Raw genomic sequence first — 16,569 nt, forward strand, 5'->3', positions numbered from 1 at the left:
TGGGGTATGGCCACAATGAGGACAGTAGCATCGATGGTCATGGAAGTAAATGAAGCTTACAGAAGCTGGCTGTTTAAGCAGCATACGGGACTTTGTATACCTCACCCCACTTGATTCTCACAATAGATCTTGGGCATGGCACAACAAGGATCGTTGACCCAATCTTTCAGATGAGGAAGCTCAGGTTAGAAAAGTAAAGTAACGCCTCAGGATTGTACACCAGTCGATGTGGGCCAGGCCTCAGTACTATGTCTTTCGATGTGCCATTTGGTGCTTTTCAGGAGCCTAACACTCAATAAATGTTCATGGAGGTGAGCTCTGGTCCCACAGGGACTTGGGATACTGACTGAGTTCATTGTCTCTGGATCAGAGCTGCAAAACTCTTCTACGTTGCAGTCTACCTTTCCCTGTACTGAGAAAATGTACAGGGTACAATGAGGCCTACAGAAGGATGGAGATCCAGAGCTAAAACTCAGGGATCTCTTCATCTATGCTGCAGCCTGGAAACTGAACAAATATTTATTTACTGGAGGCCTCTGTTCTCAGGGTCAGTGCTGAGTAGGAGGAGAAGGGCAGAGGGCATGACCGTCAGCAGCGTACTATGTGGGGGAAGGGCTGGACAAGGACATGGCACAGATGAGAGCTGATGTAGAAGCTGGGAGGGCGAGCACCGAGAGGAGGGAGGGCAGCGGCTGTTGGCTTGGAGAGCCAGGCATGGTGGTAGGCAGCATGGCTCTTGCCCTTGACCTATAGGGACAGTGTGGTTTGAATATGCAGTGCTCCCCAAAGACTCTGGGTTGGGGGTGTGATCTCTATTGGCCTATCATGAAGATACTAATGTCATCAATGGTTTCCAGTGATTGGTTTATAGCTGAATGGGCTTAGGAAGTGGGGCCTTGATGGATGAAGCAGGTCACTGGAGCCAGGCCTTGAAAGAATACATACATCTTATCCCTGGCCTCTCAGCTTCTGTCTCTGGTCTGTCTGGCCTTCCCTCTGCCCCCTTTCCTTCCTAGCTCCCACGAGGTAAGCACTTTACTCTGCCACCCCATTCTGCCTTGTCGTATGAGCCTAGAGCATGGAATTGGGCAACTATGGGCCGAAACCTCTGAGTCATGAGCCAGAACTAGTTTTTCCTCCCTTAAGTTTTTTCTTCAGAGCAACAAAAAGCTAACACAGCGACAAGGACAAATTCAGTGGATAAGAAAAATGTTTCAGATAGGACTACATGAGCAAAGATTCACAGGAATTCACAATGCTTTGAGGGGCTTGTCATCAAGAAAGGCAGGAAAGGGCTGAGGAGATAGCTGGGTGGTCTAAGCACCTGCCTGGCAAATGCAAGGAGCCAGGTTTGATTCCTGGTAACATATGCTTTGCCAGCTCCAGAACCCTGGGCATGCTGTGCCAGCCACTGAAACTGGGCATGGTAGCACACCTGTAATCCCAGCACTGGGGAGGCTGATACAGGAAGATCACTATGAGTCTGAGCTGGGTAATAAGACCCTGTACCAAGTAAATAAATTAAAATATCTCTATCTATCTATCTATCTATCTATCTATCTATCTATCTATCTATCTACCTACCTACCTACCTACCTACCTATCTATCTATCATTAAAGAAGAAAGGTAGGCGAGGTCTGGGCCTTGTACAGCCTCCTCAGTGGTACCTCTGACCTGCCTTCTTCAACCCTGGCCTACGGCCACTTACCTTTGATGAACTGGATCACAGTGAGGTCTGCTGCCACTTGGGCTGGGTTATCTTGCTTCTTTGAGGACTCCCCAGGGCTCTGTTCAGAGGGAGAGTCCTCAACCTGGGGAGACATACACCCAGGGCAGTCAGTTGAATGCCAGAGGTGCTACTCAGAGACAGCTATGGGCTGGGTGAGAGGAGCACGGAAAAGGGATTTTGTCAGGTGGCAATGGGGACCAGCAAGTGTTACATTGGTTCTTGGCCCTAAAGGTACTGAACAGGGGGTTTTGAAAGAGGAAACAAAATTCTTATGATTAAACTTTATCATCACAATCACCAGCATCCCAGTAGTCACTAACATTACTATTCAAATCATCACTATGACCACCTCTATCATTACGATTCCTGTTACTTTAAATATCATCTTCCTTTGTATCACAAATGTTCTGAATAAGTGATCAGTTTATTCATGATGAATAACGGCACCATGTGGTATCACTGCCACCACTGACATCATCTTTACCACTTTTACCACCACTACCAACGTCACTACCATGATGGCTCTTACACCCCTATCTTTAACTATTATGTCACTCATGACAGCCATCACCTGGAGACCCACCAGGAGCAGGAACCTCCTGGGAGTGAGCTGTGCCTACAAGAGGTGGGGTGGGATGGCTCTTCACGCCAGTCGTGTTCTTCGCTGTCTGCTGGGATAGGAAGGAAGCTGGGAGAAGGTCAGAAACAGCAGCCCCTCCCTCCTCTAGGAAGTCAGGCTAAACCCTGAGGCTGCACTCGTCTCTGGGCTCTGAGCAAGAAGATGACCGAGGACGGTGGTGTGAACCCTTCAGCCAGCTAAGGACAGCCTCGCACAGCTCCCAGAGGAAGAGCTAGGGAGGAGAAGACTCGCATGTGCGGGCGCAATCAGCATGTTCTGGGTGTCAGAAAGAAGGAAGGAAATAATGAAAAGTGGTATGAAAGACCTACATATTAAAACAGAAACATGGAATCTTCTGGAACATAGAAAGATAAAACTCGTAAAGACACAGGCATAAGCAAAGCCCTGAACCCCAATTGTATAAGAAATAACACCAAAAACCAACAGATGGGATCATATGTATTAAGCGTCTGCACTGTAGAAGAAACAGATAAGACAGTGAAAAGACAACCTACAGAAGGGGTAAAATTTTTGCCAGCTAGACTTCAAACAGAAGATTAATATCTAGAATATATAAAGAACTAAAAAATGTAGGCACCTCCTAAAAAAGACTCAATCAAAAAAAAAAAAAATGAATAGCTGAAAAGAATAGACTTCCTAGAAGTTCAAATGGCCTACATGAAAAAATGTTCATTTCTTTTGAATATTAGAAAAATGCAAGTCATAGCAATAGAGAATCTACCTTAGTCTAGAAAGAACAGTTGTCATTGTGAACTCAAAAAGAGGGAAAAAAACAACTGGAAATGTTCATGAAGTTATAGGGAAAGATGAACCCTTCTACATTTTGGTTGGGAATGTAAACTAATATAATCACATGGAAATCAGTATGGAGGGCTCTTAAAAACTTGAAATTCTATCCTATCCATCTATATTTCTTCTGCATAGCTTCTTGAAAGAATTAAAGACATTGTATTACAATGATACATGTTTACAGCAGTACATCTCACCGTAAACAGTGAAATCTAGAGAAAGCATGTACGTCTGTCACGGATGAATGGACGATGAAAAGGTGGTGTCCAGACACCGCGGAGTACTCTTCTGCCCTACGGACAGACACATCTGAGTCATACGCAGGAAAACAGATGCACCGTGGAACAATAACGCAAAGGGAAAAAATAAACCAGACACAGAAGGTTACATACCAAGTAGTTTCTCTTTCATCAGGACACCAAAGTATAAATAATTTAAAGAGCAAAATTAAAGACAGATGATAGGTAACAGGGAAGTGGACGTTTTACAGATAGGAGAGGAATTTAGAGATGGAGAAAGAAGAGAGAGAGTGAGAAGGGAATGATAAAATGAACTACAAATGCAAGCAGGTGCAGGGGCCCGGAGTTTGATTCCCGGGCCTGCCATGCCGGCCCCGCCCCTGGGATGCGCTGAGACGGTGATTGAGATGGCGTGATGGCACGCGTCTATAATCCCAGCACTCGGGAGGCTGTAAACAGGAGAATCACTATGAGTTTGATCTAGTAGTGAGACCCTTAACGCCCTGTAGACCCTTCCCTAAAATAATACAGAAGAAAGAAAGAAAGAAAGAAAGAAAGAAAGAAAAAAAGAAAGAAAGAGAAAGAAAAAAGAAAGAAAGAACGAACTACAGGACTAGTGAGCTAGCTTAGTGGACTAAGCACCTGATTTGGCAAGCGCAGGGACCAGGGTTTGATCCCTGGCCCTGCATGTCATGCCAGTGCTGCCCTGGGGTGTTCTAAGGAGGCAACCGAGTTTGGGTGCGGTGGCACGTGCTGTAGTCCCAGCACTGGGGAGGTTGAAAACAGGAGGATCACTGAGTCTGAGCCATGTAGTGAGACCCTGTACTAAATACATTAAAAAAAAAAAAAGAACTACAATGTGCTATTGTGTATGTACCAACTTCTCACAATAAATGTCTGTATGACCTATCACAAGTGTGCACTAAGAAAGAAGAGATTGCTTGATGCCTGCTAAGCACTCTCTCCTTGGACTTTCATACTGTTCAAACGACTAACACAGAAATCATGGTTTTCTTGTTCACATTACAAAATGGAGACATGGAAGTGAAGTAACTTAACTTCAATACACAACAGCCAAGCAGCACAGCTATGCCTGAGCCCAGTGTTTGCCTGGAAGGCAGCCATGAGGACAACGCATGCCAGGACCGTGCTACCTACAGTCCTCTACATGAAACGCTGGGGAGCAGGGCCTGTCCCATGCATACTTTTTAGAGGAGGAAGTTAGGCTTACGGAAGTTGTTACTGATGCAGGGCCCTTGGAGTATGAGTGATGGAGTGGGGTCTGATTTCATTACTCTGTGGTTGTGTGTGTGTGTGTGTGTGTGTGTGTGTGTGTATTTTCCAGTACTAGAGATTAGACCCAGGGCTCTACCACTGGGCTATATTCCTAACTTTGTTTTCATTATGTTTTTTATGCACCCTGAGGTCAGAATTAGCAGCAACAAATTCTGTGGAAGAAGATGTAACCCCGAGTAAAGAGCTGACTAGAGCCAGCTGCTTTGGGAGGGAGTCAGCTGCCCACAGCTGGAAGCCGGTGCAGTATGGTGGACAACATCCACTGGCCTGGGGAGCCTCCGTGAGCTCTCCTGGCTCCACCTTTTGTCTGCCTATGTTGTCACTTTGAGGTCCTGTAGTCCCTACGCTGTCAGGGTCTGACACTTTTTGCTCCTCACATATCATTTCTGTCAGGAGCCTCATGAGGCAAATGCTGGGTTTTCTCATATTTTGGAAACTCCCTAGCCTCCTCTGGGGGATCTCTGTTCCAGATCTTCTGCCTCCCTGTCTGTCCCAGCAAGTTCATTCAAATATTCATTCTTGGGGGCAGGGAGATGGCTTGGTAGAATAAGCACTTCCCTGGCAAGCGCAAGGGCCTGCATTCAATCCCTGGCCCACCAAAAAAAAAAAAAAAAAAAAATTCTTACATGTTTCCCTCTCTTGGACCTTTCCCTTTCCATTTCTCTGTCTCTCTATCTCTGTACTTCTCTCTGTCTCTGTCTCTCTGTTTGTCTGTCTGCCTGTCTTTCTGTCTCTGTCTCCCTGTCTCTGTCTCTCTGCTTCTCTGCTTCTCTCTGTCTCTCTCTGTCTCTGTCTCTGTCTCTGACTCCGTGTCCCCCCCCCCGCCCCCCAGTTACATCAGGGATGGAGCTCTGGATCTCCTGGCCTCCAGGGAGGTTTGTGGCTGGGCGGAAAGTGCTAATTCTTTGCAAGGTTTCTTTCCAGCTTCTATTTCCAAAGCTTGAGTCCACCAAGAGAATTCTCTGGGGTGTTTCAGGATGGAGGAAAGAGGGTGAGGGGAAGAGAACGTTCTCCTTACAACTGAAACTTGAAAAGGAAGAGGAGGAGGAGAAGGCAGGCGTTAAGCAGCCTATGGGTTGCATAGCAGTGGGGAGTCATGTGCTTTTTGCCATAGGGTGCGTGGACACAGGCCACTTGTATCGGGCAGGCTCTAGGCCCAGCTAAGAGCTGGGGGCCTCATGTTCCCAGCTACACCAAGATCTCTTTGCTCCAAGTATGCTGAGGGACACCACATGGCCAGGATGACAGGTGCACATTGCCATAGAGTCTAGAGATGGTTGCTGCTGGTGACATCTGGCTGGGGGTGAGGCCACCCTGGCACCTGGGCACTAGGTAAGACCCCAGGGCCTTTGCTCCTCCACCTTGGTAAGAAAGACGGAAGTTGAGCTCCTGGATGATCTGACTGAATGGGCATTCAGAGTAGGAATTAAATTGATTTTTAGAGAAAATAAAGAACTTGCATACATTTAAGTCTGAGTCAAACCTTATACCACATCTGTCTTCCCTGCTGCACCCTGAGTCCGCAAGAGCAGGAATTCTACTTACATATCTTGTTCTCTATTGAAACCCCAGTGCTTAACTCAGAGCCTGGGGCAAAATCGCAGGTATCAGATAAATACATATTAGACAGGGAGACGTGGCTCTGAACTAGGGTGGCTGTAGTCAGTGCCAGGCTCTTGGAAGAAAAGTAAGAGCCGCAAGAGGAGATGCTACCACGCTGAAGGGGGCTCCCAGGCCGAGTGCTTAGAGATCGGCAATGCTCACAGAGCCGCCCAGGGAGCTGGCAGAAGGGAGATTCCTCAGGACCTCCCCAGGCCGTGAGCGCTCGACCCAGGCTACACGTACGCCTTAGTGCATTAGGAAGGAGCCATATGTTTTTCACTGGTGAGTAAACAAGTTCCAAGGTAGGCAGCTTCTCCAAATCACATACCTAGAACGTGGCAGAGCGAAGATCTGAGCTCAAGCTTGTCCCAGCAGAAAAACCGTGCTTTACCCATTACGCCCTGTGGGCCAGGAGCGCAGGCGCAGAACAGAATTCAGAGGCCTGAAATCGCACCAGCTATCCTCGGGTGAGGCAGCTGGATCTGTTACTCATTTATACAGTGGGGCCACACTACCGGATGAGGCAGCTTCTGGGACTAACGAGGCTAGAACCAACTGGCATATGCCACAAGTGTAAAATATGCATCGTGTTCTGAAGACTTAAGTGTGAGAAATTGAAACTTTTTCTCTGTTAATTTTTCTACTTACTATAGGGTCAACATTGGAATATGAAAATTTAGAATTACGTGGTTCACATATTTCTCTGGCCATGTTGCCTGAGAATTAGGGAGTCTCCCCGCTCCTTTCTGGGTCTCAGCCCCATGGAGTGGTCAGGGAGGGGCATCACAGTGGTGTGAGGAGGACAGCTGAGGAGAACAGGGTGCTACACTAGAGGCTGTGCCAGGAGGAATGCAGGAGGGGCTGGGGCGGACTGATAAGGTCTCCACATTTCCTATCAGGAGGCAGCAAGCCCACCCCTGAGAGCCAAGCAGAATCTGATTCCAGGTGAACATAGACACAACTGCAATGCTATTGGCTCCTGCCTGTGCAGCCCTACATGGCTGACATGTCCCTTTCACACCCACTAGGTCCTTTAATTGGTACAGCAATTTGTGTGGTGCAGGCATTGTTACCACTTCTGTTTCACGAAAGAGGAAACGAGGGCCCAAGGGGAAAATACCTCCAGGCAGCTATTGATGAGCTGGCTCTCAAGCCCAGGTTCTCTGTCCTAAACTGGAAAAGAGAATTGAGACAGGAGGGAAGGGACAGATCTGTAGGCCCTGGGCGCTGGGGAAGGCATGTGGGGAGGGCTGAGGTTGGGTTTTCAGGAGACAGGAAGGGAGAGGAGATCTGGGACACAGCACAGAGGAGCCGGTCACTGGGGCAGGCAATGGGGACAACGACCTGACTACAACAAGTGTTTTGTTTGCCAGGGCAGCAACTGGGGCAAAAGGTGCGATGGAGACAGAATTTAGAGGACTAGGGCCAGACTAAGGGAATAGAGCTTTATTCTGTGGTATCAGTGGAATTAACTGTCCCTAGCTGTTGTTCCCTGTGTTCTTGTAGATTTCCTGTTCTCAGCCTTCATCTGTTTTAAGGACTGCTGACTAATAGCAACTTCCAGAAACAGGAAACATCGTGTTTTTGTTCAGAGCAGGGCTTGGAATACCCATCTGGACTGCGGTTTGCCCAGGTCAGCAGCCCTGGGCTAGGGGCTGTTAGAACTTCCACCCCTGGGGCTCTGTGCTGACTGCTGCAAGCCTGCAGGACAAGGCCCCGAAGGCCTGCGGCCCTGGCCTGCAGTCCCACAGAGCCAGGGTCAATTCTGGTGGGTAACCCTCAGCTCCCACCTCATAGTGCCATAGGAAGCAGCCACACGGCGGGTCATCTGTGCCAAGAGAGCTCGAGCAGAGCGACTGGAGAGCTGCGCTTGGGAGAGGAATGGAGCGCGCTTCTGGCCAGCTTTCAGCGAGATCCTGCAGCTGGGTACGCCTCTTTTCCCCGTTGTTATCAGAAGTCCAGGCCAAGGAAGTGGCCTAACTGTGCCAACCGAAAAACTTAGATATACGCATGATCACATTCATTATAGGAAACTTACACCTGTGCGTGATATCTTAGTTTCTTTTCTCACCATTCCCCTTCCCTCCCTTTAACCCCTCTTCCCCTCTTCATTTATGAGCTTCGCTTCCATTATCCTTTTTCCCTCATGTTTTTTCTTTTCTCTTCCTCCCCACACCCTTTCCCTTTTCCTTTTGAACAATTTCTTCCTATTTCACAGTATCTATCATGTTTTGGTTTTATTTACACTTTCTTTCTTTCTTTTTTTTTTTTTTAAATGTATTTAGTACAGGGTCTACAGGATCTCACTACATAGATCAGATTGTAGTGATCCTCCTGTTTGCAGCCTCCCAAGTGCTGGGGTTACAGGTGTGCAGCATTGTGCCCAGTCTCGATCTAAGTCTCAGCACGCCCTGGGGGTGGGGCTGGCACGGCACACTGGGGATCAAACCCCAGCCGCTGCATGCTGCTTAAGCAGGTGCTTTAGTCCACTGAGCTATATGGCTGGCCCTTTACATTTTAATTTTTACAGCATATGTATCCTACTAGTCTTTTGATCTTATATTTTTCCTGCTTTTTAATCTTTTTTTTTTTTTTTTTTGTGGAACTGGGGATTAAACTCAGGCCCTTGCACTTGCCAGGGAAGCGCTTATTCCACTGAGCCATCTCCCCAGCCCTTTAATCTTGATTAACAGACTTAACCCAGGTCCTGCAGTGGGTTTTCCTGAGACTGAATCTCATCTCCAATATTTATTAGCCACATGACCTGGTTGCTTACTTTCTTTGTAACTCTGTAGTAAGTGCATCTGCTGAGGAGGTAGATAGAAAGATCATGTGAGATAATCCTTACAAAGACCCTAGAACAGTAATGGCACCGAGGTGGTAATACTGTTAGCCTAACTCCTACTGTGTTGCTACTACTATCCCGAGTCTGGTGTAAGCTGCCTCAAACTCTGGAGTAGAGTGGGAGCAAGATGTGGAAAAGCAAATAAGAGCCCCAGTGACATGTCACCTCACTCTAATAGGAAAAGAAGAAAGACAATGCGCGCTAGAGAGGATTTGGAAGAAAGTCTCGGTTACTTTCTCATTGTTGCCACCCGCAACTTAAAGGAAGAAAGGTTTATTTTGGCTCACCGATTGTGGAGGCCCAGCTAGCACCAAGGCAGGGTGGTACACGGAGCGCATGGCAGAGGAGAAGCAGTGCCTAGCAGGGCAGCAGGAGGCAGAGCGCGCTCAAGGGAGGAGGGGTAGTGGAACCCTTCCGGGCCACGCTGCCGGTGAAACACTGCCCCTGAACAGGCTTCCCCCTCGACATCCCATGCAGCTGTGAAGTCATCAGTGAAGCATCCATTGATAGGCATTGCGCCCGCATGGATCCAACTGGGACAGGAGCTAGGGGGTGCGAGCTGGCTGAGGAAGCAAGCAGGACGGGATCCCAAGGTGGCACCAAGTAATTCCCAGGACCCCGTGTGTGGAGTTTCTTGTGAGTTCTTATGAGATAAGGGCAACACAGCAAAGAGACAAGACACTATGGTGACTGTGGAGCCTGCGGGGTAGCCCACTCTGCGTGGACACAGATATACTTTGATCTGTGCTTTGACGCATTCCTCTGCTCGTCTGCCTGGGTGCACTGCACAGAGGAGTTCTTCCTTTATCCCTTCACTTCTCAATTTTCAGATAAACTTTGGCACCGTTTTTGTCATGTCTTGTCCAATTCTTTGTCAGAGGAAAGAAGCACCTGGGATGCTTCTGCCTGGTGAGCCCTCTCTAAAGGAGCTGCTTGCCGTCACAGTCCCATCTCCAAAGCTCGCCTGTGAGTGCATGGGGCTGGGGCAGCAATCCATTTATAAACCCCCACACAGCATTCATAGGAGTGTAAAAAGAAAGAAATCTGTCATCTGTGATAACATAAACCTATTAAATGAAATAATCCAGGCACAGAAAGCAAATGCCACAGGATCACCTTTGTATGCAAAGTCTGAGAAAGTGGAAATCAGAGAAGCGGAGAGTGGAACACAGGGGCTGGGAAAAGAAGATTGAGGAGATGCTGTTCAAAGAACACAAAATTTCAGGTGGACAGAGGAATAAATTCAAGGGACCTACTATACGACATGGTGACTCTTGTTGCTAACAAGATTGCATATTTGAAAGTTGCTAAGATACGAAGTGTTTTCAACCTACATGATACTTAAATTATAAGTATGTGAACTAATCCACACACTAAGTAGCTTGATTTAGCAATTCCACAACATACGTGTGTTGTGGTTTATCTAGTTGTCCCCCAAAACCCCTAAGCCATCCAGGGGTGGACTTCTAGAGTTTGTGATTAACTCATGATCCACTGGGATTATGTGTATGAGTGCTGCCCAGATTATGGGTTTAAGTGCTGCTGGGATTATGGTGTGAGTGCTACCCCCAGCCTGAGGCAGATAGCCTGAATGCAACCTAAGGAAGAGAGACTTGCTCTCCGTAGCCGCTGCTGCTGCTCCTCCCCTTTGCTCTCTGCTCTCTGCCCTGGGCCACTCTGCCTTGGAGCAAATTAAGTACGGATGAAATCTCCAGTAACTGTGAGCTAAATAAGCCTTTCCTTCCTTTGTTTTGGGTGTCAGGTATTTGTCACAGCAATGACAGCAGAGTAACTGAGACAATTACAAATCATGGTTTTGGAATATACCAAAACCATATTTGTTACTCCATAAACATGTTCAATTTTTACTTGCCAATTAAAAATAAATTTGAAAAACATTAAAAATAATTTTTTTTTCAGAACTGGGGATTGAACTCAGGCCCTTGTGCTTGCCAGGGAAGCACTTATTCCACTGAGCCATCTCCCCAGCCTCATTAAAATAATTTTTAAAAGATAAGCTTTTAAGACTAGTAGGGCTGGGGAGATAGCTCAGTAGAATAAGCACTTGCTTGGCAAGTGCAAGGTCCTGAGTTCAATCCCCAGTACCAGGATGGGGGGTGGGGAAGAAGACTAGTAGTGGAAATTTTTTTTTCTTTTTTCTCCTCTACAGAGTTGGCCTGATCAAAGAAAGGGGCTGCGAACAAGCATTTCTGGTTCCTGGGCTCTGCGTGGGCACTGAGCCAAGTCCCCCCACATTTTGCCTTACTGTGCTATTGCACAAACTCCAAGATGTAAGTGTCATGGTTAGACCAATTTTACAGATTTCAGCTCTTAAGTGAGCGCTGGGCCAGTCTGGTGCAGTCACCTTGTACCTACTCCCTCCCCACCTGTCACCGCAGCATGACTCAAGCACTTACACAGTGCCTCTTAGGCCAGATCAGCTGCTTCTCATGTGCCTTCTTTAGTGTCAGTATTTTCCTCTGTTACATGGAGGTATTGGACTAGATTCCTTGGTTTTAAGTAAAGAAACTTTTCCCCAATTGCGATGCTATTCTAAAGATGGGACTGGGGTTGTAGCTCCGTGGTAAAATATTTGCCTAGCATGTGCAAGGCCTGAAACTAGCACAGGGGGAAAAAAAGACTGAAAGAGTGGCACATAAGAACACATAAAAGTAGAGCTACTCTGACTGAAGTGTGTGTGTGTGTGTGTGTGTGTGTGTGTGTGTGTGTAAGAGGGAGAAAGTCTTCAGTTCTGCTCAGAGATGTCCCTCATTCTCTCTATGATGGTGCCTTGGAGCTCTGTAGGGTGCAGTTTGAAAACCCTAAAGCAGCTCACAAAGGGCCCTGATGTGTCTTGAAGCTCCACATGACCAGGTCAGGGGGAAGGCTCTTAGCAGCCCTGTAGGGTTATGGCCTAGCCTTGTACAGACAAATTCAAGGGCCACTAACCTCTGGGGACATCACTGGATCTCTGGACCTCAATCTCTCCATCTGTGAGCTAGAGTAGGGGTACAACCTTAGAGAGGGTAGAGGTATAGCCCTGGGCTACAGGGCATGGGGCAAGATACAAAGGGCTCCAAGACTGGCTGGAGGGTTCTGGAGGCAGGGGCTGCAAGCAGGAGGTGCAGAGGACGAGGAGGGCTTGTGTCACCTCGGAATGTAGGTGCCAGGCTGCAGTGGAAACACACGAGTCCCAGGAGCATGTGGGTAGATTCCAACAGACCACCCTTGAGTTTTCCATTTTAAGGATTCTTACCACCTCCCAATTCTCCCAAAGTACACTGAGGCTCATAATTGGTATACAATGGGCCTTACTATGGGCTTATAGACTCTTCACCAGAGTCACAGACTATTTTAGTTATACAACCTCAGAATAATAGAACACAAGTACTTTAGAATCTCTAACTACAAGGAACACAGAACTGTAAAACTGTTATATTAGAATCTCAGATTATCAGAGAAATAACAGATAAGTGGCCTCCTGGAAAATGTGACCTAAAGGAAGTCACAGAGTCTAGTGATGCTCAGAGGCTGGGCTGGACCTGTGTCCCCGATGCAAGAGGCCTGACTGCCGGCAAGCAGCTGCCAGGACTGCAGGCTCTCAGAAAGACCAGAAAGCACAGGAGCTGCTGGCTGAATAGGGCCAGGGCTCTGTCAGGGAGCCCCTAAGAAGCCATGTTTTCCCCAAGGATCCTGCAGAGCACCCCCCCCCCCCCGGCACAGAATCCCATGGTCCTTGTCTCAGGAACACCCTGAACTGTCTCAGGTATCCCCTGTATCTCTGCAGCGGAAACACACGAGTGCCTTTCTTTACTACCTCAGAACTCCTCAGGGTGGGCAGTGTGGTATGCACTACTCATCTCTCCTGTGAAAGCATTCAGGTGCCAGCCCAGAGACACAAAGCCATTTATGGGAGGCAGGGTCCAAGGTGCCAGAGTGGGCAGACTCTGTCCAATCTATTACCCATTGTACAGACTAGAAGATGGAGGCCCAGGACCCTCCCCAGGTCGCATACAGTAGTCCTTATATCATTTACTTGAATATCTGTAGAAACTTCATACTTCCAGGAGGGCTTTGAGCCCGAGGCCTGGGAGGAGTGCTGGAAGGGATTTCTAAAACAGTTCTCTTTCACTTTCTCCCCTTTGCCCGTTCCTTTTCTTTGTAGAAAATGCACATCCCTTGTATGGGGACTTGCAATTCCTGGCAGCCACTTCTGTCTCTTTAGGACTTTCCCCCTGCCTCATGTTGGTCCCTATCAGTGGCCCTAGTGGGCCAGGCCACCCAGCATGGCTGCAAGCAGCCCTGCCATGCAGCCTCAAGGAGGTGGGGAATGATTCCTCGTACATCAGTATTTATTGCCAGAGAGTGGCTGGAGGCAGATCATCTTGTTCTCAGACTCCAGTTCTTTTTAAAGAACCTCTCACCCCCTGCCTTCCCCACTCCCCATCCCCATCATGCCTGCAGAATAAATGCAGACAGCCAGACAGGTTCACAGCCGGGGAGCTGCATTTCAAGACATCACAGCACTTAGCTCTCAAACTCTGACTCCGAATCACAGCAGCTCTGAGTTGGGAATTTCACGTCCTCAGATGCTGAGGTGAACAGAGCGTTGCTCCAGGAACCCATGCTCTGCACCTTACACGACAATGCAGGGCGTGCAGCAGGGGGAGAAGTGACTTCTGCTTAGGTACGTAGCAGAAATGTGACAGACGGTCACCCATCCCAGCCTTGGTCCTTCCATCCTATCTACTCCACAGCCCACTGTTCAAAGCTTGGGCCTTCTGTGTTCAAGGTGGGGCCCAACTCGGAGTGCATCTCTGTAACTGCCACTCCCACTTCAAGAACTCTTCCTCAAGTTCCAGGAATTTCTTGTCCTTCAGATTTTGGCCTCAGCTAGGTAAAACTGGAAGACATAATCTGAGGTTCCAGGCTGTCTTCTGCCTTTGAGACTGGTCCCTTCCCCCACTGCTTCCTGCCTCTGAGCAGGCATCAGTCCAAGCAATCCCAGCAGTCTGGCTCCCAGCAGTGCACGGCCTGTCCCCAGCCCTCCAGCCAATGCACTGTGGAGCTGCCCTGTCACCCCTCTCTGTAGTCTCTGTCCTTCACAATCCTTTGTCTAAATCACCAGGCAGCAGACCCTCCTTCCTGGCTACGCAGCAGCTCTGACACCAGCGGTACAGGCCTTTCCCCTGGCTGGTTTTCTTTGGTTCATGTCCACCCTCTCTCCAGCCTGCATGGTGTGGGTGGGGTGAAGTGGGGAAGTTCTGAAGGGTGGCTGGGGCAGGGAGTCAGACAGATGTGGGCTCCAACTCCAGCTTTTCCAGGCTGAGAATGCTTCTGCCCTTTTTCCCAGACCCAAACTTTCTTGCTCTAACATTCAAATGCACCAGCCTACCGCATTAAATAGAATTCTTCTTGCTGCAATATATTTGACAAGAGTTTTATAAATTGTCCTTTTGAAATTAGAATTATGTGTAATTTATGACTGTGATTTTCTATCAGCCACCTCCCATTCTTAGGAAAGGAAAGAATCTAATACATAAATTTTCAGAATATAATGAAATGTGTGTGAGTATTAAAGAAAAAATTAATGAAGTTAACTCAGTGATGGAAAACTAAAATTATAAAACCATTTTTGGAGTTTTTTTTCTGTTCTGGAGTCCATGTAGTGCTTTTTGGGCCTCCTGTTTTTGTGGGTTTCTGGACAACTTGGAATCATCTGTCCTGCCCAAGGGTCACAGGCTCTTGCCCCTCCACCAGCTCTGTGACCTCAGGCAATCCCTCTGCCTGGAAGGCCACCTGTCCTGGGAGCTGAGCTGGCATCAGGTGGGCCCTGAGACACCCTTCATTGTTGGTTCTTGGCCAGGTATCTGTCCCCACAAGCCTGTGCCACTTTAAGAGTAAAGACCGCTGTGGTGTCCAGCCCTGAGCCAGGCCAAGAGGAGCTGCTTAGTGCATGTTTGTTCCCTTCACTGGCCCTTAGTGTGTAAGGTTCTCTCCTACAACCAAGCCCCTTCCCCAGGCCTGTTTTGCACCTAGAGATCCCACCGCTGTTTCTATACCTCCTGCAATCCTTCCACCTCCAGCTCAAATTCCTGCTCTTCCTGGAGCCCTCCACAGCTACCACTCCGAGTTTCTATTGCACACTCAGAATTCACAAAGGATCAGCATAAAGGGGCACAGACCCAGGCCAACCTGTGTTCCCTTCCCCACTCTCTTCTGCTGGCTGTGTGTTTGCACAAGTTCCTTAAACCTAACTTGTACAGCCCTGGATCTCTCTGTGGAAGAGGCCAGAGATATTTGCTCTGCGGAGCTGCTGGGTGCATGCAGTGGAGCCCCGCAGGAAAGGGCCTGGTGAGCTGTGGCATGCAGGGCTTGAGAGGGATGCAGTTTGTTGTGACAAAGAAAGACACACTGGTGAGGGCTGGAGCTGGGGCTGAGGCGGGACATGAAGGGGTTTACCTTGCTGACAGATGAGGTGGCACCTGCCACTGCCTTTCGCCAGAAGTGAAGCTCATGCTTCTCCTTGGGCATCTCCCTGGGGAAGAAGAAGTAGGGGCTGGCAGCCAGTGCCACCATGCCAGCTGAGATGAGGAAGCCCAGCCACCAGGCACCCACCCATCGGGGGTCTTTCGGGGTCAGGCTGACACCACCTGGAAAAGATCATAGTGAGGTTAAGTTAAGGAGGGCTGTCTCTTCTAGGCCACCACTTTGAGAATAGCCTTTCAGACAGGAGGCAGCCTGACTGGGGGCGTGGGGTGTTAGGAGCCCTGAATCCTTCCATTTATGTGCCGAATGCCAAGGCAGCACAGTGCCCAAGGTCACGGACTACTGAGCCTGGGTTCCACTGCTGACTTGTAACCTCAGGAAAGTAAAATCTTTTCACGTCTGTCTTCCCCTGTGAATTACAGGTACAGTACTAATAGTTTTTCTGGGAGTGGGGGGATAATAGCTGGGCCAGGAGTTTTTATATCACAAAGATTGTTATGAGGGTTATAGAAACTGATACATGTAAATCTAAAAATAAATTTAATTAAACATTTAAAAATCTAAAGAGAGAGACTCATACAAGTAGAGAACGTGTAGAAAAGTATGCATTGTTCAGGTGTTTGCTCTTTCTTTTCTTCTTCCTCTTTCTCTCCTTTGCCCATTACTATTATAATTGTGATTATTATTACTAAACCAAATTACTATCATTAAGTTAAATAATGGTTAACACTGCTGTGTTAGTTCTCAGAACTGCACGCTGAAGACAGTCACCAGAGGTACTTGTCAAAGCTACTGAGCTCACTTAAGATTTATTTAGAAGACCCACAAGATAAGAAGGAGGGTGGCCAGGAGTGTGTGCCTTCGGCAGGTCACCTAGGTGGTTGTGATGCCCACCTAGGGTTCATTAGGACTGGATTATCCTAAGCACTCCTGGAGGCA

The 16,569-nt window shown here is 48.1% G+C and overlaps 1 protein-coding gene across 4 annotated transcripts in view; it reads right to left on the reverse strand.

Moving 5' to 3' along the window:
* Window positions 1-16,569, reverse strand: part of Slco2b1 (solute carrier organic anion transporter family member 2B1) — a 51,790-nt gene that overhangs the window by 13,179 nt on the left and 22,042 nt on the right. For all 4 annotated transcript variants that reach the window (XM_023716663.1, XM_004632584.3, XM_023716665.1 and 1 more), the window contains 2 exons: window positions 15,604-15,794; window positions 1,710-1,812 (listed from right to left, as the gene is read on the reverse strand). In XM_023716663.1, coding sequence (XP_023572431.1) covers window positions 1,710-1,812; window positions 15,604-15,794 — 294 coding nt within the window. The remainder of the gene's footprint in view (window positions 1-1,709; window positions 1,813-15,603; window positions 15,795-16,569) is intronic.

This window comes from Octodon degus, unplaced genomic scaffold, assembly GCF_000260255.1.
Source record: "Octodon degus isolate 3935 unplaced genomic scaffold, OctDeg1.0 scaffold00049, whole genome shotgun sequence".
Classification (NCBI taxonomy): domain Eukaryota; kingdom Metazoa; phylum Chordata; class Mammalia; order Rodentia; family Octodontidae; genus Octodon; species Octodon degus.